At 53.3% G+C, this 18,887-nt stretch overlaps 5 protein-coding genes across 5 annotated transcripts; 2 read left to right on the forward strand and 3 right to left on the reverse strand.

The window, feature by feature from the left end:
* Positions 1-156: 156 nt before the first annotated feature.
* Positions 157-3,988, reverse strand: SMAC4_06638 (uncharacterized protein). The gene is made up of 4 exons (XM_066090485.1): positions 3,612-3,988; positions 2,336-3,477; positions 1,668-2,264; positions 157-1,611 (listed from the first exon to the last, which is right to left on the reverse strand). The coding sequence occupies exons 2-4, from the start codon at positions 2,514-2,516 to the stop codon at positions 269-271; spliced, it is 2,121 nt and encodes a 706-aa protein (XP_065946070.1). The 5' UTR covers positions 2,517-3,477; positions 3,612-3,988; the 3' UTR covers positions 157-268.
* Positions 3,989-4,160: 172 nt separating this feature from the next.
* SMAC4_06639 (uncharacterized protein) lies at positions 4,161-8,680 on the forward strand (the record flags this gene model as incomplete). Its single annotated transcript, XM_003346124.2, has 3 exons — positions 4,161-4,626; positions 4,693-7,548; positions 7,610-8,680. Exons 1-3 carry the CDS (start codon positions 4,450-4,452, stop codon positions 8,678-8,680), a joined length of 4,104 nt encoding a protein of 1,367 aa, XP_003346172.2. The 5' UTR covers positions 4,161-4,449.
* Positions 8,681-9,367: 687 nt separating this feature from the next.
* On the reverse strand, positions 9,368-10,926 carry SMAC4_06640 (uncharacterized protein). Its single transcript, XM_066090486.1, has 4 exons — positions 10,561-10,926; positions 10,298-10,343; positions 10,025-10,142; positions 9,368-9,843 (listed from the first exon to the last, which is right to left on the reverse strand). Exons 1-4 carry the CDS (start codon positions 10,719-10,721, stop codon positions 9,722-9,724), a joined length of 447 nt encoding a protein of 148 aa, XP_065946071.1. The 5' UTR covers positions 10,722-10,926; the 3' UTR covers positions 9,368-9,721.
* A 2,372-nt stretch (positions 10,927-13,298) lies between these two features.
* On the forward strand, positions 13,299-15,499 carry SMAC4_06641 (uncharacterized protein). The gene is made up of 4 exons (XM_003346126.2): positions 13,299-13,894; positions 13,953-14,022; positions 14,082-14,294; positions 14,356-15,499. Exons 1-4 carry the CDS (start codon positions 13,472-13,474, stop codon positions 14,661-14,663), a joined length of 1,014 nt encoding a protein of 337 aa, XP_003346174.1. The 5' UTR covers positions 13,299-13,471; the 3' UTR covers positions 14,664-15,499.
* Positions 15,500-16,176: 677 nt separating this feature from the next.
* SMAC4_06642 (uncharacterized protein) lies at positions 16,177-18,145 on the reverse strand. Its single transcript, XM_003346127.2, has 3 exons — positions 17,881-18,145; positions 16,636-17,775; positions 16,177-16,535 (listed from the first exon to the last, which is right to left on the reverse strand). Exon 2 carries the CDS (start codon positions 17,623-17,625, stop codon positions 16,777-16,779), a length of 849 nt encoding a protein of 282 aa, XP_003346175.1. The 5' UTR covers positions 17,626-17,775; positions 17,881-18,145; the 3' UTR covers positions 16,177-16,535; positions 16,636-16,776.
* Between the last annotated feature and the right edge of the window lie 742 nt (positions 18,146-18,887).

Genomic DNA, 18,887 nt, shown 5'->3' on the forward strand with positions numbered 1-18,887 from the left:
GTAGAGGGCTGGATATGAGTGGGGCGAACCTCAGGGGTAAGTAAACAAATCGACCGTGACGCCAAGAATGGGCGTTGACAATACCGCTCCGTTGCTTTCTCTCTTTCACGACTCTTCTTCAAGACATTTAAGTAAAAACAACTCAGGATATTTCAGCTTCTAATATTAATGGCATTTGATCCTATCTCCTGATTTTACCCCTACTTATTCAAAAACAGCCATCCTGGCCACCTGTCCTCACCGCGAAGACACCAGCTAGCCACCCAGCTTACTGCACACTCCCATACCCCGACTTACACTGCTTGCCCAGCGCCGTGCTTCCACTGCGCATATAGCAAATCTTGGCCTTCGCACACTCCTCCGTCTCACACTTTTTGCTCTTCGAACTGCTCTTCCCCTGATACTGCGTAAACAGTTCAACAAGCGTCCTATTCCGCTCCATCGCCTCCGTTACCCCATGCCAGAACGTAGCATTAAGCGGTGCGTCGCTCGGCCAGTTGATCGCTGGCCCGTAGGCAGCGCGAGTCGAGTACTCCAACTCGAAAACCGGCCCTTTTCCTGGTCCCTCTCCTTTCCCATCGAGGTTGGTGTATGTGCCCACGTCGCTGTAGAAGGTATAAGCCTCCATAACCTCCCAGCTCCCCGTATCAACCTCATACATGCGATAACCCGAATTCAAGTTCTGCAGCGGCGTCATGGAGGGACCAACCCAGCCCGTCACCAGCCCATTTTCTTTTCTTTGATCCGTCCCGTTGTTTTTGTAGTAAAGTGTGAACTGGTCCTCATGCGAATGCCCGAAAAAGATATTGGCAATCACGTGCGGACTGTACCGCTCGACAATCTGGTAAAAGTAATCTGCCTGGTTCGGGAGCGCGCTGCCGCCGTCCCACCCCGTGGGGATGTGCGCGTTGATCCAGACGCGCTGCTTCTTATCCTCGGCGGACTGGAGCTCGTCGATCAAAAAGGAGAACATGCCGCTGTAGTCGGGGTTGGAAGCGTTGAGCAGCGCGAACGGGTTGTGTTGGTAGTACAAGTCGCTGTTCAAAGTGATTACTTTGAGACCTGGGTGGGCAGGCGGAGAAGAGACGGCGTAGGCGGCGTAGTGCGTGGCGGCTTGGTGAGCGACGGAGGGGGAGATCCAGTTGTAGTGAGCCCAGAGGGAGGAGACGTGGTCGTAGTTCCAGGAAAACTGCTGGCCGAGGGTGGAGTTGTTGTCGATGGCGTGGGGCGCTTCGTAGTCGGCTGGGGTCGTGTCGTGGTTTCCGAGAGCAGTGTAGATGGGCCCGCCGATGTAGGCCTTGAACATCTCCCAAATGGCAAGTTCGGAGGCCTCGACGTAGGTGCGAGAAGCCTGGTTCTCGTCGTCGTGGGCGATCATGTCGCCTGTGTAGAGGGAGAAGGCGGGCGGGTTCTTGGAGGATGTACCTGTTAAGGGACCGATGGATTGGAGGGCGGCGAGGGCCAGGTAGAACGGGGAATCGCACTTGTAGTAGCCGAAGAGAGGAGCAGAGACGGAGATCTCGGGGACGGTACCGTTTGCTGGTGGTTCAGAGTACCGACAGCACATGTAAGATATGCAGTTGGCTTCGGATCCAACGCTATATCGAGGGTCTAGATGTTTATTAGCATGGCTAGCGCTTGGGAAATGGATCAGTTGGTCATCTCACCGAGATGAAGATCCGACAAGTGCAACACCTTAACCGTCTTCCCACTCCGACGAGGCTGAGCAGGCTTCTTAGGCTTAGGCTTAGGGAATTTGGCTTTGACGGATTGTACAGTGGGATAATCGCAGGTGCCCTTGCGAAGATACGAGCAGATGTATTTTCCATCGAGTCCCGCTACATCAGCATACGCGAGGATCTGTGCCCAAGAAGCGCCGGACCCGTTGGGGCCATACGTGAGCTCGCAACTGCTGTATGTGCTGAACATGAGCTTGTGACATAGCGATACCATGCCAGTCGGGAAGCGAGTCGGAGCCAGCTTTGCTACCATCTGACCCACCGCCAGGGCAGCAACGCACTTGGAGCATGTGTTTGATCCTCCGGTGTTGTTGCTCTCGAAGATTCGCAAGATCTCAGAGACAGCTGCTGAAACAATGGCTTCACCGGTAGCATCTGAAAGATTGGCTACAGGTTGGGGGAAAATCACCGGGTCGTCATTAGAATCTGGGACATGCTTCTGGTCCGTGAGATTAGATGGGAAGGTGATGTTCAGAACAGGATCGTATAGGGCGGGCTGTGGCTGGTTCGTCGGACCGGGCTTGACTGAGATATGAATATCTGAGTTAGAGGGAGCTCTTGATTATTGGTGTAAAGCATTCATCATGTCATCTCACCATAGTAGCTTGAGAACACCGAAGTTGGGAAAGCCGCAGGAACAGTGAAAACAGAGACAGAGCCCGGATAAGAAACATCGTCTTGGTGGTGTGGGTGAGGAGGTTGCTCTGGTTGTTTTGGATGAGCAAAGGCTGGCGTGACGGCCAAAGCCATCACAGAGCACCACAAGAGGCCCATCATGGTAGGTGACCGTGAGAAGCTAAAAACTGCTATGAGCTTTGACCGAAGACCACTCAGCGATTGTTCTCTTGAGCTTCACCGACTCGAGAGGGACATTTCCGTATTTTTGTGGCGGGAGGCTGGAGAAAATTTGTAGCCTCCATGGGCATCGAATCCAACAAAATCTACCTCCAACCGAAATAGGAAGTTCGTTTTCCAAGTCGTGTAGATCCACCTTACCGATCCGACTTGTTAACACAAAGGTACTGAGGTCGTACCGACTGTCCTACCCCTCCTAGTCTATGATAACGACCCCTGATTAGTGACGTAAGTGTACCTTGCTCCTTATCACTGCCGTGTTCCGAGGGACATAGTGATCTTGAGGAAGCTGGGGAGCTTTACCTAGCACGTTCAGAAACGTCAATGTCCAATTGGGTGTGAGCGATGAATGTAGGTAATCCGCAGAGCTCCGAACTCCGAGTGTCCAACCTCAAGCCCACGTTTTCCCCAGAATAGCTTCTTTGAGTAGGAGGTGAACCACCATGGATCCCTTCCTTTTGAGTTCTGCTTGGATATCTCCGCACAAGCAGAACGGATCGGCATACACATAGAGCGGGGAATTCAAACGGAGTAGGCAAGGTTGAACCTTTGAGCTCGTGCTCGCAAGTAAACACGCCGAGTGTTCGCGAGGACGATACGGCTCTCGGTTTTGCTGGCTCATTCTGTTGTTGCTGCGCAGCAAAATGTCAGAAAGTCCCGAGTCGTTTCTAGACCGACACATAAGCACTAAAACCTATAACTGAGGTGAGGGAAGAGTGAGGGGCATTTGGCTCTCAGATACACACCGATGATGGTCTCACACTTTGCCCACTTGCTCACGCCAATTCTCATGGCGGCGACCGCTTGGGAGGGTGGCTGGAAGAAGGCATGCCAAGACGAGTCGAATGCATGATCAATAGAATCGTATTGTTGAGTCTTCCATCTGGTGTGAAGGGAATTTGTATTCAGCAAGATCAATGGTTGACAGAATTTTTCGCGAAGGTCCAGCCTCTGCCGCAGTGATTCATCTGATCTCGGGGCTGCGAGATGTTTCGGATGGAAACAAAATGGGCTTACCATTGTCTCTGCCGTGAAAGTCCCGCAGTTGTATAGGATGCGACTGGCGAGAAGTGACAGTCAAAAATCTACCAAGAATCGTGAAGCCATAATTTTCTTCTCCTTTCGGTTGTCTGCTCTTCCCAACTCGTCCCACGTTCTGAGATTGAATCTTCGCATAAGAAACCAACCATTCGAGACCGCAACAACAACCGAACAAACAAACAACCTCAATGCCGAAGAGGAAGAACCGAGGTTCTGAAGTTACCAGTCCCAAGATGGCCCCGACAACCATCAAGAAGACCTCGCAGGCTGATAAGGCTCAGCAATCGTCAAAGTAAGTGTCGAGGCTATTCCCATGAGGATGTTGTTTAGTGAGAGGAAGATCAATGCGATGGTTCAGAATGCAATCAATCAATGGGATGGGTCCGCCATTCAGTTACAGCGGCTCAGTGGCTTGTCAGTGCTGCTCTGCAGAAGGCTGGCCTATCATGGTGCCTTTTGTGGTGGAGTTGGGGCTTAATGGCACCGTTAGCGGCAACAAACAGTGGCTGACTTGTGTCTAAGCAGTGCGGCTGCAGGAGGCGACTTCAGCCTCGCCCAACCATCCGCGGTCAACTCCAAGGACCTAAAGAACGACGACGCCGTCGCAGCACACGAAGCTTGGAGAAGAAAGCTCCACAAGTCCGCGAGACGAGAGGCTGCACAAATCGGATCTTCTCGTACCAGCACGAAGCGTCCACAGCGCACCGCGGACAAAAGCGCGCCGTCAGATCCGCCCTCAACACCTCTCCGGCGCAGCAGCCGTGTCCCTGCCCCCAAGAGGAACATCGCCGACAAGATCAAGATCGAGAGGGTCATGCCCAGAGGGCGCCCCAGAAAGTCAACCAAGGCCAAGAAGCCGAAGAAGGAATCGTCAGAGACGTACTACCAAATCCGGCGCATTGCTGGAGAGAAGACCGAAAACGGACGGCTGTTCTACTACATCGACTGGGCTAACGACCCCAACACTGGAGAGAGCTTTGAGCCGACCTGGGTATGTTGTGGCTACCTATTACCTACGTTATTACATACAGTACACTAACCACCACTGCACTTACAGGAACCAGCTGAGTACGTGACCGAAGCCGCAATCGCTCATTGGGAGTCTACCAAGGACAAGGCACCGCAAAGCGACGACGACGACGAACCCGATCAAGAGAACAAAAACCAGGACGAGGAAGACGAGGAGGACGAGTTGCCAATTGTTCGCCGCCGTCAGAAGCACAAACTCACGCAGGATCGAGAGGAAGCCGAAGAGCAGCAGCAGCCACGGAAGCGAGCTCGGACCGCCGACGCGCAGGTAAAGGACAACACGGGCGCCAATCCTCGCATTCAGCCCGTCAAGATTGCTGTTGAGATTCCGCGCGAACCCACCGTCGACCCGTCCGATTTCGTACCTGTCACTATCTCCTCCCAAGACAGTTCCCAGCCCGCCTCGCAGCATCAGGAACCTGCAGCGCCAACAAAAGAAACCAGCCAACGGACGATTCCCGACTCGCAAAGCTTGGGTGATTCCCTGCCATCCCTGCCACAGGAGACCCAGGAGGAGCCAGAACTTCCGGTCGAAGAGGAAGTTAGCGATTATCATTCAGCCGTGGAAGATCGGGACTCTCAAAGCGCTCCTACTCCGTCTTCCTCCTTCGCGTCCGCCCAGGATCAGCTCACGCAGTCTGGGGCCGAGATTCCGTCCAGACAGATCGAAGATCACTTGGAGGTTGAACCCCAGTCCATCATCTCCTTCAGCGACCAGCAAACCACGACCGAGGAGGCCTTGCATCAACAGGAGCTTACTTCAAACCTGAGCAGCTCCCCGCCTGGAGGATTCTTGACGCAAGTCGAACTCGGTTGGTTGGCAGAAGAGATCTCGTCCAAGTCGGGAGTTATCGTCTCAACTAGCCAGGCCGTGAGCCAAAACCACGATAACCGCAGCCAAGGCCCCGCAAACGACGAACTTGAAACCACAAACACAACAGTTGCTTCGCACCCAACCTCGAACAGCGTTCCCTCGCAGGCCGCCCAGGTTCTGCTCCCTTCAAGCAGCGTTTCACAGCAACTGCGCAGTCAAATCGAATTCTCGAGCTTGATCGAGAATTCTACACCATCTGGACGGGCGGCCCTCACCAGCCAAACCGAGAGCGACGTCGTTCCCGCCACCTTGCAGAAAGAGGTCAGTGGCACCAGAGAGTGGCCAAGTGGCATCACAGAGCCGCCAGCATCATCATATATGATCCTGCGTGCACCAGACATAAACCAGAAGCAGTCACACTCTGACAACACAAACAGACTCGACCGAGAGGCATTGTCTCATAATCCGATAACCCCTCCCCCTTCTTCTTCTTTCTTGCCCACTTTGACCTCTTCAACCACCCACACACCTAATCAAAACGAAGACTGCGAGACAGCTAACTTCAGCATGGACGACGCGTTCTCGACGGAGACGCCTCAGCTCTCCGCAACGGAGACGCTACAACGTTTGATTTACGGCAAGCAGTCCGACGAGCCGTCCACACTCTTAACCTCGCCAGCCTCGCATCTAGACCTCCATACCACCCAACCTGAGCAGCAGGAACAACAACCGATGGCAATCTCTCCTGCCGATGTTTTCCCTGCGCCTCACCCTGATCCGACGGATTCGTGGGACATTCAGCCATCAGGTAATATTCTTCACAGCATCGATCCGAGTCCTGGGTTGCATCCGGGATCTGTCATTTCCAATGGTGAGACCATCTCTGCTGTTGATCAGCTTAGACGTAGTCTGGGACTCCCATTCACTTCCAACGCCCCGCATACCGAGCTCGATATCTCTCCAGAGCCGGTCGAAACCCACGAACATGTAGCGTCCGACGAGTTGCCTGCAACTATTGCCCCTTCTGATTTGGATGTATCAGCCGCCCATGATGCCCTTCCGTCCCACGAACAGGTCGATTTCAATCATCATAACGAAGACATGACCAACACATCTCGGAACATGGACTCCGAGGAACCGGAGGAAGAATCGGAGCTAACCGAGTTTCTGGTCACCCTACCGATGGCGGCGAATTCTCGTCCCCAGTACCTCGAAACGATCGACAAGAATAAAGTTGCTATGGAGGAGTTCTGCCAGGCCTTCAGGGAGTCTCACCCGGCGGTGCCCAGCGATACCCTCACCGCAAAAATCGACTCGATCTTCCAGCGACTGGGCGAGCTCTGCGACTTGCCAGCCTATGCGGACACCATCCCGGCGATGACGCCCACCGAAATGATGAAGCACGCAACGGGAACTAACACCAAGTTTTCTTTCATCTATGAGTTTCTCCACCTAGCCCGAGACTTGAATGCCCGAGTTCTCATCCTTTGCCGACCTGGCAGGACATTTGACTACTTGGAAGCTGTAGTCTCTACACCTGGTTTTAACTACAATGTTCTTGGGCGTGACGAGCCAAGCTCGCCTGATGACACTTCTGACGGGTTGTGGGTGGTTCTGGCTTCACCAGACCAGGATTTGTCCGCCATTCGTGGACCTATCGACGTGGTTATCAAATTTGATCACGAGACGAGATCAACCAGACTGCCTTCCGGCCTGGTTCCTGTTGTCTTGTCTCTCGTAGTCTCCTACAGTCTAGAGCATGTTGACCTCCAACTCAACCAAATGGAACATGAGTTGAGCGGCTTGGAGAAGAAGAACGCCCTTACTCTGGCGATCGCCACTCCAACAGCGAGAAGGCTGTTCGTAAACCCACCAGATGACGGGCATGAGCCGCACAAAGTTGCCGAGCTTTTCGCCTGCCTCTTGCAGAACCCAGATAACGATCTATCGTGGGAACCGCAAGTTCTTCCTGCAGATGTCTTTGATGGCTGGTTGAATTCGCAGGACCGTATGGAGTCAGCTCAGCATGTACTTCCCTCAAGAGATGCCACTGGCCGTAAGCGCCACTTGGTAAGTTTCAAAACCTAAACGTCCATCACATCTCATGAGTAGCACGCTAACCGGACCACAGGATGAAGTCGATGCTGGCACACCCAAGCGAGCCAGGCTTTCTCAGACCCAGACACCTCGGAATAGCACGCCATCCCAGATCACCGACTTGCTGAGGAGTACTCTGGAGAAATACCCTGGCAGGCCGGCAACACAGTTCATGGAGATTTCAGTAGAGCAGCTTGAAGCTCTCGCCTTCAAGATCTTCGAGCTAGAATCAGACCTTGAACGAGAAGCAAGTGACGAGAACCGAACCCGTCTGCTCGCCAGGAACCTCAGCGTTGAACTGGAATCTTTCAAGCGCACGGTGGATGTCCTTACCCCCAAGTACGCCGAAGCCCTGCACGACCGCAGCACCTTCGAGAAGACGTGCAAGAAGGCGGTCGACGACAACGCCGCAGCCCAAAAGCGGCTCGAAGCCAGCAAACACGACCTTGACACGGCCAAGAGGGAGAACAAAGCGCTCGAAGCCAAGTTAGCCGACTACCAATCACAATTTGCGAACTCCTCCAACCCGGACCTATCCCGTCTCGCCCTTGCCGAGCAGGAGCTCTCAGAAACCAAGACCAAACTGGCCGCTCTCGAGAAGCGCATGGCCACCACGACCAACGAGATGGAATACAGCCGCAGCGCCTACCAAAACGCCTCCAATGCGCACACGGAGCTGAACAACGAGAACCTCGCCCTCAAGCGCAAGATCGAAGAGCTCGAGCGTAAAGCCTCCCAGAACGTCGTGACGGTAAACAAGATCAACGCCGACCAGGAGAAGAAGTTCCTGGGCAAGCAGAACGACGAGTACCGCGCCCTAATCCGCGACCGTGAACGCGAGCTGGAGGTCGCCCGCGCCGAGCTGCGCCATCTCAAGAGCGGACGGCGCGAGACCCGCCAGGCTAGCGTCCCGCGGAGTCCGCGGACGACGGTCGGACGCAGGAATGCTGGGAACAACAACAACAACAACAACAACAACACGGCGGACACGGCGGCGAGTAGCCGGGGTAATAGTCCTGCGCCGGGTAATGCTAGTGATGGGAACGGGAACGGAGGAGGAGGAGGCATGAACTTCAATCCCCGGTGGGGGCACCTGCGTGATTAGGACGTGACGACTGGGAGCCAGACTAACCGGGGCCGGAGAAGGGGTCGGAGAGCGAAATCGATGGGTGTTTGAAAAAGAAACATCATGTCTGGCTGTCTGGCTGACTGTTTGTCGCAGCTGCTGTTTTTCTCTTTCATGGTAAGACACACTAGGGGAAGAAGACAAGGCAACGATTGAGATTGTCAAATTCTTTGACAATGGTGGAATGGTTATTTGCTTTATTGCTTCTGTCACACACATTGGCTATTTCCTTTTTCTCCCTTTTTTTCTTTTCTGTTTTCTATAGCCGATAGGGACTTTTACACAATACCCGTCTCCCTTAGCTCACGGCTTTATTAGATCAGTTGTCTTTTTTCTCGTTTCCTTTTTCATGTTGTTTAAAGGCACGATGGTAGCCAAGTTGCATTTGCGGCAGGTTGAGGGATGCATATGGAGAGAGGTTTGAGGCACTCGGCGCAATTAAGGCCAGATTACCTTCTCTAGATACGTATACTAGGCATAAGGAAACAGCAGAGTTTTAGAAATTGTGAAGCTGGACCATCCGAATGAAGAATGTAACCCGCATCTGACTTTGTGAATCCTACGGTGAGTCTCTCATCACTGTCATTTTGAGGGCATGTATTTTCTCTTCTCGTCGCTCACTGTGTTGTTCAAACATATCGTATGATATAAAGCGTCACAACCAACCGAAACCAACTGTTATCATCTATTTTTATCCAACTGCGTAGACAAATAGTCTGAACTCGGTCGATTCATCTCTCTAAACCCCTTCTTGGATATACTATGCCCTTATTTCCAGCAATAAGAGTCTCTGGTCTAAGAAACATGTACAGTATCAGGGCGGCAGCGCATAGTGCTCTCTCTTATTCGTGAGTTCCAAACACACATACGCACGCCTTCCGTGTCACACAACCTTTCCTCTCTCTTTCTCTCTCACCTCGTGGCTCTCTCATTTCCCCTCTCGTCCACTTTCAAAAGGTTCTGGTCGTTTGAATAGTGATCGATCATCATGTCAACTTCTAAATTACGTTGATCCTAAATTTAGTTGGCCTCCTCGGGGTAGAGGTCCTCCTTGAGGGTGATGCCGAGCTCCTCACGAAGGGGCTTGAGCTCAGCGAGGTACTGCTCGTACTGGCCCTTGTTCTCAACCTTGGCCTTGATGCCTGTTATGAAGAAAGCCCGTTGTCAGCATGGTTCTGGCTGCCCAAAACTGTTGTGTCGTCCCCTATCCACCCGAGTCTTCCAGCACAATGATATTGGCGCATAGACAGGTCGTCGATGGCTGCGATGTGCGGTTTTCGGAGGTGGCAGTGATAATGCTATGACGGGATCGGGGTCTCTTACCCTCGAAGACGCGGACAGCGGTAGGGAAGTCGTTGACGCGGCGGGCAGCCTTGAGAGCGGCGGCGAGAACGGAGGGGGAGGGGACGAGATCGTAAGCGAAAGCGTTGTTCAGGTTGCGCTAATTTCGGCATGGCAGCGTCAGTCACGTTGTTTCTTTCTTGCTCCTCATCCCACCAGTGGAACAATTGTCCTCTGATCGAGGATGCAAGCGGTGCGTCGTCGGGTAGGCCGTGGGAGTCGAGGTGGGATGGGAGCACGGGAGGTGGTGCATACCTGAAGCTCGAAAACATCCTGGACGCCATCAAACTCCTTCTCGTAGCTGTGGGAAAAGGCGCAGGTTAGAATTGGGTTGTTCTCGAGGACGCATGCAGATGTTGAAGAGGTGCCCCTGGCTAAGGCTGAAGGGGGACAGAGTCGGAGGCATCACGTCATAGTGAAGCCGAGCTAGGACGGGCAGGTAGCTAGCTCGGGCCTGGGACCTCGGGAGCTCGGAGAGGTAGTAGCTTCCCGGCCGGGATGCCGGGGGCAAGACTCACCGGGCAGTGAACTCCTCGAAGGTCTCCTCGTGGTGCTCGGAGCGGAAACGGCTGGAGGTGCTGAAGAGGCTGACGCGGGCGGCGACGGGCTGGGGGCGGGCGACGGCGCGGAAGAGGCCGGCGGAGGGGCCGCGGACGGCAGTGCGGAAGAAGGAGGCCATTGCGACGGAGGGACCGAGGGGGCTACTAGAGATGAAAATTAAGAGCACACGGTAAGAAGCTGGAACTGGAAAGCGAAGAAGACCGGGGGGAAGAAAAGGCAAGGCGGTAATTGGCGGCGGGGACGGAGGAGGCACGCACGTTACGTAGAGGGAGGTACGGTAGCTGAGAGGATGGTCTCAATTGATGCTAACGAGGTCGAGGTTCGATGGTGTGCGTCGTAAATGCTTTGGAAGTCTCCCGGTATTGCACTGCATCGAACCATTCGAATACTTCGGCTATGTCTTTTTCGCTTAGCTGACTAGCTGTGCTTTTTCCGCCCTCGAAGTACCTCTGGACGAGCCACAAAAGGGTCCGTGCACAAGCTCTCTAAGCTCACCTTACCAATTCGTACATGAGCTTTCTATGCAATTGGACGAGAAACAGCCCACTTTTCCGCACCAGCCGTGGCTGAAGTGGCTTGAAACGGCTTCTTTAACTTCATAATGGGGCTGATGTCCAGTCCAACAACCGGGGGGTATAACGCCTTCCTGCAGCTATGATGCAACCAGTGCGTATTGCTCGGGTCGGCCTTTCACACAAGACAGTGCTTGTCCGTGTTGCGGATAAGTACGTTCCGGTTTATTCAATCCAAGTCATCGTCATGTTGACCGTACCTATTAGGTATCTATCCATTGTTTTTTCCCTCTAGGTTCAGACGTCTTTTGTGACAGTAGACGCCGGAGACTTGCGAAGACATCATTCTACACAGTAGAAACCGACTGCTGACCCGAATGTCTTAAACGGCACATGGCCGGTCATCTTAAAGTGCACGTCTCGTGTGTGTGGATGGATGAGTGATGGGCCGGAGTCCGGAGAGAACCTAGGAAACGCGCCTAGAAGCATTGGTGGGTTGGGGTTATTGAGCAGGCGAGAGCCATGAGACATCAAACATGGACTCGACTGAACGACCGAGTCTTTATCCTCGCTGGTTAATGCCTTACCGTGGCACTGAGCCAAGTGGTGAGCCCAATCGGCTGGAGGGCAAGCCATTTATCCAGCTTCTCACAGAAAATTGGTCCGGGTTCACCTGGAGCGTTCTCATATTGATCCCATCAAGAAGGTTCTTGACAGCGCAGTCGAGATCTTCTCACCTTCCTGAAAGTTTGAAACCTCGGTATAGACTCCGATCGTTCGATCAAGAGCTGGCCCGTTACGGTCCGATTGTTAACGCTCCGCATCATGAACGAGGTATCCGATGTAGGGGCACCGTAGGCATTTGGTAAACGTCGAACGGCCTAGAAGGGTATCCCCGAGTGTCGAGTCAATTCTCGATCTCATCCGTGTTTCAACGGGCATGGTGGTTTTCAGTAGGACAAGCCCCTTTTGATGGAGCCCGCGTTGAGTCGCAGCGAAACAGGCACGAGACACGATTGATGGCGCGCTAAAACGAAAGTGAAGTTCTGCGTTGTTGAACCACACTGCAACCTCATCACGGGCTTCGCCGTGTCCACTCCGGTGTCATCAGTTCGGTCATCACTCCTCGAGAACAGACTCGCTGGCGACGTCGCAACCAGTCATGAGTGGTAGCAGCTATTCCGATTTCCGAGGTCTTGGGTCCGTACATACTGGTGCCGTACAACTGGATAGTTCGGCGCGGTGAGACAAAGATTCGGGAAGGTGATTGGGTGGTGAGAGCTGCAATGGCAAATTTGGGAACTTCACATGCAGGAACTGGAAATGAAAAGCCAAGTGTCGTTGGAGGCTGGGCGCGTCTGGGTGGGTGGCTACCCCTTTTCCACTTTGTTGACTACCGCCCAAAAACGGTCGCATTCACAGTGAGTAGCAGTCACCACTGCGGTGCCGTCCATGCGGCTGACTGGGCGGGTGCCATGGCCCCGGGAGATCAGTGCACACAGAACTGAAGTGCCTGCGTAAGGTATTGGAATGGAAGGCCCGTGGATGGGAAGTCACCGCCGTCAGCCTGGGAGCCTTGCCTCACTCTCAGCTTCCCCTGTCCTGTGATGAGTATCGGATTTCAGATCAGGTTCCAGGTTGCCCGGGGATACTTGCTCTTGGGGTGTTCATTAACTTTGTCCCGAGCATGGATGATGGATGTGGCCGCCAGGAACTGTAACACATGAATTGGAGTCGCGAAGGGCTGAAATTTAGCGGCCACGTTGGACCTTGGAACATCTGCGCACTGCACCATGCTGTCAACAAAGGTACATCGAATTTCTGCCATCGACATGTGAAGTCATCAACCTCGTTTTTTGGTTATTCGTTTGCTTGCGCACTCTTTCAATTCTTCTCGAACCACGCAGATTTGATTTTCATAATTTGTCACTCCAAACATTCCAAATCCGTTTTCAACGCTCATTTTTGGACGTGGTACGTCGACATCGTGATTGCTGCGACCCTCAGAAGCTCACTGTCCGCCTTTCTGCAGAGGTACCACAAGTGGCCGTAACTACTGCGTGGCCGACTTCTTGGCGGCGGATCTTGGGCCTAATCTCGACCAGTCTCCCCCGTGGCCCGCCCGCGGATTCCGAGCCTCGAATACAAAAATCTTGCCGCCTTTGGTGCCTCGCCCGGACAAACACAAGTCCCTGAATTCCGTACGCGGAGCCCCCCAACCCCTTTTCCCCCGTCGCGCGACGCTCCTCCACCTCCTGCCGTCCCTATATTGACCTCTTCCCCCCAGCACCCGTCCAGCTCGGCTTCGATTGTTGCACAACCACTCTGTCAACATCTCTCACTGCGCGCATTCAAGATGGCGACCGCAAGCCCTGTGTCGTTCCTCGACAGCCTCCCCCGGCCCACCCTCGACCGCCCGTTCGGCATCCACCTATGGCCCATCTTCAGCAAGGCCTTTGAGGCCGTCGCCGGCTACCCTGCCGAGGAATTCAGATTCGTTCCCGGCGAGACGCCCATGTCCACTCTGAAGGAGACCAGCATCTTCATCGTCATCTACTACACCATCATCTTTGGCGGTCGTGAGCTTATGCGCAACCGCGAGCCCTTCAAGCTGCGCACGCTCTTCCTGATCCACAACTTCTACTTAACCGCCATCAGCGCTATTCTCCTGGCTCTCTTCATTGAGCAGCTTCTCCCCATCGTTGTTCGTGGCGGCATCTTCCACGCCATCTGCCACATTGACGGCGGCTGGACTCAGCCCCTGGTTGTCCTCTACTACGTATGTTGCGGCTCACCGCCCGATGCGCCTTTGGGGTCGGCAGACTAACATTGTCCAGTTGAACTACCTCACCAAGTACCTCGAGCTCCTCGATACCTGCTTCTTGTTCCTCAAGAAGAAACCCCTCAGTACGTTGCCATTAAAGAAGAAATTACGATGTCGTACGACGATTCCTAACATTTTGCAGCTTTCCTCCACTGCTACCACCATGGCGCCACTGCTCTTCTCTGCTACACCCAGCTGATCGGCTCTACCTCCGTCTCTTGGGTTCCCATCACCCTTAACCTGACTGTCCACGTCGTCATGTACTGGTACTACTTCCAGAGCGCGCGTGGCATCCGTATCTGGTGGAAGGAGTGGATCACCCGTCTCCAGATCATCCAGTTCGTCATTGATCTTGGTAAGCCTCTCCCTCGTACGTAGTGGCCTCGTCACCCACGCTAACTCTTTTGCGCGCACAGGCTTCGTCTACTTCGCCTCTTACACTTATTTCACCTCGACCTACTTCCCCTGGATGCCCAATGCTGGCAAGTGCGCTGGCGAGGAGTTTGCCGCCTTCTCCGGCATTGGCATTCTCAGCTCTTACCTCGTCCTCTTCATCTCCTTCTACTTCGCCACCTACAAGAAGGACTCCAAGCGCCCCACTGCTCGCAAATCTCTTCGCAGAATGTCTCAGGCCCCGTTGCCCGACCCTAAGGATATCGTCAGCGCCAAGGCTTCTGGCGCCCGCCCCAGCAGCGCCGCTACTGCCCGTTCTCGCAAGGCTTAAATCGCTGGCTAGAATGCGCAGTTACAGGTCCCACTCATGGATCGATTTCACCAGAACGCTGTAAAGCGCCTTCCTGGCTCCAGATTCGTCCACCGACAGCCATTGCTGGCTGAGGTCCTACCGCTCGTGGCGAATTTATGACGACGAGGATGTCATGCCTATGGAGGCACATGGCCCCGGATCACTTACCGGACGATGCCTTCGGCACGATCCACCTCGACTAAAGATATTGTAATGATGGCCTCTTGATTCAATCACGGGAGTTATGAATGGGGGAACAAAAACAAGAGACGGCATGGGCCCGGAAAACTAATGACGACGTATACTTGGGGTAACAGGCTGCCAATCGATGACAAACATCTCGGTTTCGTGGCTGGCACGGGTTAAAGGAATGCGTCTATCTCATGACACTAATGGGCAGACAAAAAGATCATGTATGACTGGGATTCTTTTTTGGTTGGCAACCCTTCTTACCCCCTTCCCCTCTTTAGACGAGAGCAGCTTGGGTGGGGGCTACTGGATATTCTAAACCGGTTCGCCAACTGGGCAATTTGGGGTTGCTCTTGGGCTTTTGGAGGCTGGCAATGATGGATGGGCTTTGGACAGTCCGGCTCGACACACGTTTGGGTCGTCCGACTTCTTCCTCTACTTCTACTCTTTTCTTCCGCTGTCTTATACTTTTCTTCATCTTGTAATCCCTTTGCACCATGTATTATGCACGCGCGGACGGAGGAAGCAAGCCCATGGACGAGTCGGATCAAACCAGCCCAGAAAGAGACATGCTGAGCATACGGACCTTAAACCTACATAGAAAACATAATGCTATTGTTATTGTACAAAAAAAAAGCCGGTATCTACGATTCAGCATCGCTTGCAACAAACTGTCATTTGTCGATTTTGCGGATCGTTGTTTCATATGGATGGGGACCTGACCGGACTGCTCCTTCTTCAGACTGGCAAAATATCATCCCCTCGAAACCATCGTCTTGCCCACCACCTCGTTGCGCTACACAGTTGTGATGTGTTGGGCCGCGTTTACGCTATGGGCAACACATGATTTACACTGGCAATAGGCCTCGGTTTGCCCTCGGATTAATGGTTTTGGTGGACAGTTAGGGCATTGCTCTTAATTTTGTATGCTAGACTCACCGGTGCGGCACGTCTCATGCCCTACGGGAGGCGGAAGTAGACGTTAAAAATAACAAAAAAAAAAAAAACAAAGCTACACAGTTGTGACACAAGAAGCCTTGTAGATCAACAGCAGTTCATCCGATATAACCCAAAATATTTCCCCAAGCGCGGTTTCTACGGGGTACGCATTTTCTTTGCGAAAACATTCGGCCAGCTTGTCGTCGGCCACCCGGCTACTGCCAGCCCAATGAGAGGGGAGGTGGGGCCGTGCGCCGGGAATGAAGCGGGACGGCACGCGAACCGACTTATGACGGGATAAGTGGGCCTACCAACGGAGGTAAGCCGATCATGAGGTGGGTCTGCCGTCCGACGAGCTGACCTCCGGGATTTCGTTACATAGGTATTCATACAACGACACTACTCGAGTTGCCATGAATGCTTGACTGGAGTTTTCATACATATGATTGCTTGACGGAATCTGGGGTTTTGGCTTTGAGATAAGTGGTTCTCGTTTGGTAGCTGGTCCCATTTCCCACCCACATATGAAAAGAAGAGGAATGGTATGAGTCTCATTCATCTGCTCCCATTGCTACAGGTCTTTAGATGACAGAAAGGTCTTGCTTCCAAACCCTTATATGGTTACCTGTGTGTAAAAGATCATGCCCCGCACATAGGTTTCTTGGAATAGAGCCCATTTTCTCATAGGGAGATGGCAATCGACCTTTCAATTTGCAAAACCTGCTGTTAGGGATCAGCATATGTACCTGGGGATGTACCAATATCACGTAGGTGGAAGACTTTGGGTTGAAGCCCCAATAAATGACGCTGGCGAGCCACGTACCGTAGAGGACAAATTGACCAGAGATGATTCCAGATATGTTTTGTGGCATCCAGAATAAAACTACCTGAGTGGTATTTCCGGGACCCACCTTTAGACACCTCCGCGCGCCAAAGTGACCGGCTCCTTACGGACCGCTCGACTTTAGACCTTGACGAAACGTCCTTCTCCAGCATCCCACCGCATTGCAGCTGGACCGGAAGGCTGCCGCACCTCAACATTGATAATATTCGCCTTGGCCGGATCAAGCCCGCACATGGCCAAAATGACCTTGACCGAGGGTGGTTCGTTGTTGACATCGCCCACCCAGCCAATTCTACCCTTCTCGCCCACGGGGCCGTATGCCACCGCCGCCTGCCGCCCGACCTTTTCAGGATCCCAGCCACTAAGGCCTTGGGCAAGCAACGCAGCGATGCCCATGCCATCGCCCACCTCGCTGAGGTCGGGAACATACCACCTGTGCTCGATCTTCACGCCCGACAGGCACAGCGACTTGGCGCTGTAGGCAGCCTTTAGGCTCTTCTTGTCGCTGAGGTCCAAGTGCTTGCCGTCGCGGATCCCGTCGGCCTTTGGGTTCAGCACAACAACGTCGCGCTGGTAGTTGCCGCACTTCCAGTCGGGCAGGCCCGAGACACCAAATAACTCATCCAAGTCGTCAGGGAGGCCAAACGACGCAACTTGGCCGGTGAGCACGGCGGTGGCGTCAGTGCGGCGCATGTAGGCGAGACATTGTTCCCAGAGGGGAAGGTTCTCGGGAAGGGTGAGGGCGGCGTCGGTCAGGACGAGGGCGGAGTACGGCTCAGCATCCTCCTTGGTGAGGAGACGGGTGAGCGTGGCAGCCTTCTTGACGCGCTGGACAAGGGCCAGGTCGAGCATGGGAGTCAGGAATACGTTGATGAGGTCGTCGAAGGACTCTAGATATTCGAGCGAGATGACGAGGATGCGGGGCTTTGGCGCCTCTTCGGCGGCGTCCAGGTCGATGATATCAGCCATGGCTGGAGTTGAAGTTCAGGAGAATGCCCAAAAACTCAGGAAGAAAGATAGATTGGGAGAGAGCGGCGTGGTTGCGCCTTGAAAGCTGAATCCTGCGCAAGTCGCTAAAGTCTTTGGGCGGCGAGTGAAACGCTTTTTAATACCGAGTGGCTGCATGCGGGGCCAACATATTGATATCAGAGTCAGCTTCTGAAGGCAACATTCGTTTTGCGCAAAAGACGGGGAATTTGTTAAAGGTCTGCAAGAGGGACTCACCTATCAAGCACCAAGACCGCAGCCTAGAAGCTTCGTTTTTGGGAAGGTACAACGGATTCGTGACGTTACGAAGATATTTTGCGGCAGAAGTTGCGATTAAGGTTATGCCTGCATTAGGCTGCATTGGCCTGAGCTCCTGCATCTGCCCACGTTGGAGCATTGCAAATCATGGAGTAGGTAGTCTTTGTTTCTGTTCTTACTTTGTGTGTCTGGAAGAATATGAAGCTTATCAAACTTTATACCGGCTGGTGAATATACCCACAAGTTGGTGTTTGCTCTTTAAGAAACCACGGATGGGTACTTTCCGTAGGGCAGAGAGGGCTTTGAAACTCCTGGGTGGCTGCATAAAATGCACAAGCGCGCTGTGGGGTCCGGTTACACAGCGTTCTTAAGACGGCCAAAGCCCAAGAGTCCAAGACTGCTTGAAAATTGTAACACAGCAGCTGTCAACCCCAGCTTGTTAAGACATTGGACTCCCTTCCCAAACAACTTGTCTATATAAGAGTCTTCATCATCAGATTCATGGTGCCCATCCAAGAACAAGAACGAAACAACTAACAGCAAAGGCCTCCTATACTTTGACTTGTCGATTGTCATGATCTTTTAAGGCCTTTTGCGTGTTGGAGAAAGCCTCACCCAAGAACCACGCTAACGAATCACACTCAACAATTGGATTCGTGTACAGGATCCGGGATTGGGGCCAAAAGGATTCAGGAACCACAGGAACCGCCAGGAACGCGTTCATCTGAAGTTGCATCGGCCCCCGCATTTGACTGCATTCCCATATAATTTCCCCCCAATCGATCTGTCTCAGTAACTTCCGCAGACCGAAGAGACAACTTCGGTGAATCCAACCATATCAGGTAGGTGGAAGTCCATTTGTACTGAGTGTCGATAGCTTACTGTGGTACATTTGGTTCAAACCTCCACTCATCTACCTGTCTCCGTTTCCCGAATCCCATCTTCCTTCCTCCTCTGAGCTCTCGGGCTCCTCTCATGAGTGAGAG

This window comes from Sordaria macrospora, chromosome 2, assembly GCF_033870435.1.
Source record: "Sordaria macrospora chromosome 2, complete sequence".
NCBI classification, from domain to species: Eukaryota; Fungi; Ascomycota; class Sordariomycetes; order Sordariales; family Sordariaceae; genus Sordaria; species Sordaria macrospora.

What these genes read in the sequence shown, in the direction of transcription:
- SMAC4_06641 (XM_003346126.2), top strand. Translation starts at nt 13,472, where the DNA reads ATGGCGACCGCAAGCCCTGTGTCGTTCCTCGACAGCCTCCCCCGGCCC. An exon ending in CCTCAAGAAGAAACCCCTCA is followed by an intron (nt 14,023 to 14,081) that starts GTACGTTGCCAT and finishes AACATTTTGCAG; the next exon opens with CTTTCCTCCACTGCTACCAC. An exon ending in CCAGTTCGTCATTGATCTTG is followed by an intron (nt 14,295 to 14,355) that starts GTAAGCCTCTCC and finishes TTGCGCGCACAG; the next exon opens with GCTTCGTCTACTTCGCCTCT.
- SMAC4_06638 (XM_066090485.1), bottom strand. Translation starts at nt 2,516, where the DNA reads ATGATGGGCCTCTTGTGGTGCTCTGTGATGGCTTTGGCCGTCACGCCA. An exon ending in GGTGTTCTCAAGCTACTATG is followed by an intron (nt 2,265 to 2,335) that starts GTGAGATGACAT and finishes TTCATATCTCAG; the next exon opens with TCAAGCCCGGTCCGACGAAC. An exon ending in CTTGTCGGATCTTCATCTCG is followed by an intron (nt 1,612 to 1,667) that starts GTGAGATGACCA and finishes ATAAACATCTAG; the next exon opens with ACCCTCGATATAGCGTTGGA.
- SMAC4_06642 (XM_003346127.2), bottom strand. Translation starts at nt 17,625, where the DNA reads ATGGCTGATATCATCGACCTGGACGCCGCCGAAGAGGCGCCAAAGCCC.
- SMAC4_06640 (XM_066090486.1), bottom strand. Translation starts at nt 10,721, where the DNA reads ATGGCCTCCTTCTTCCGCACTGCCGTCCGCGGCCCCTCCGCCGGCCTC. An exon ending in TTCGAGGAGTTCACTGCCCG is followed by an intron (nt 10,344 to 10,560) that starts GTGAGTCTTGCC and finishes CTTTTCCCACAG; the next exon opens with CTACGAGAAGGAGTTTGATG. An exon ending in CGCTGTCCGCGTCTTCGAGG is followed by an intron (nt 9,844 to 10,024) that starts GTAAGAGACCCC and finishes TCTTCATAACAG; the next exon opens with GCATCAAGGCCAAGGTTGAG.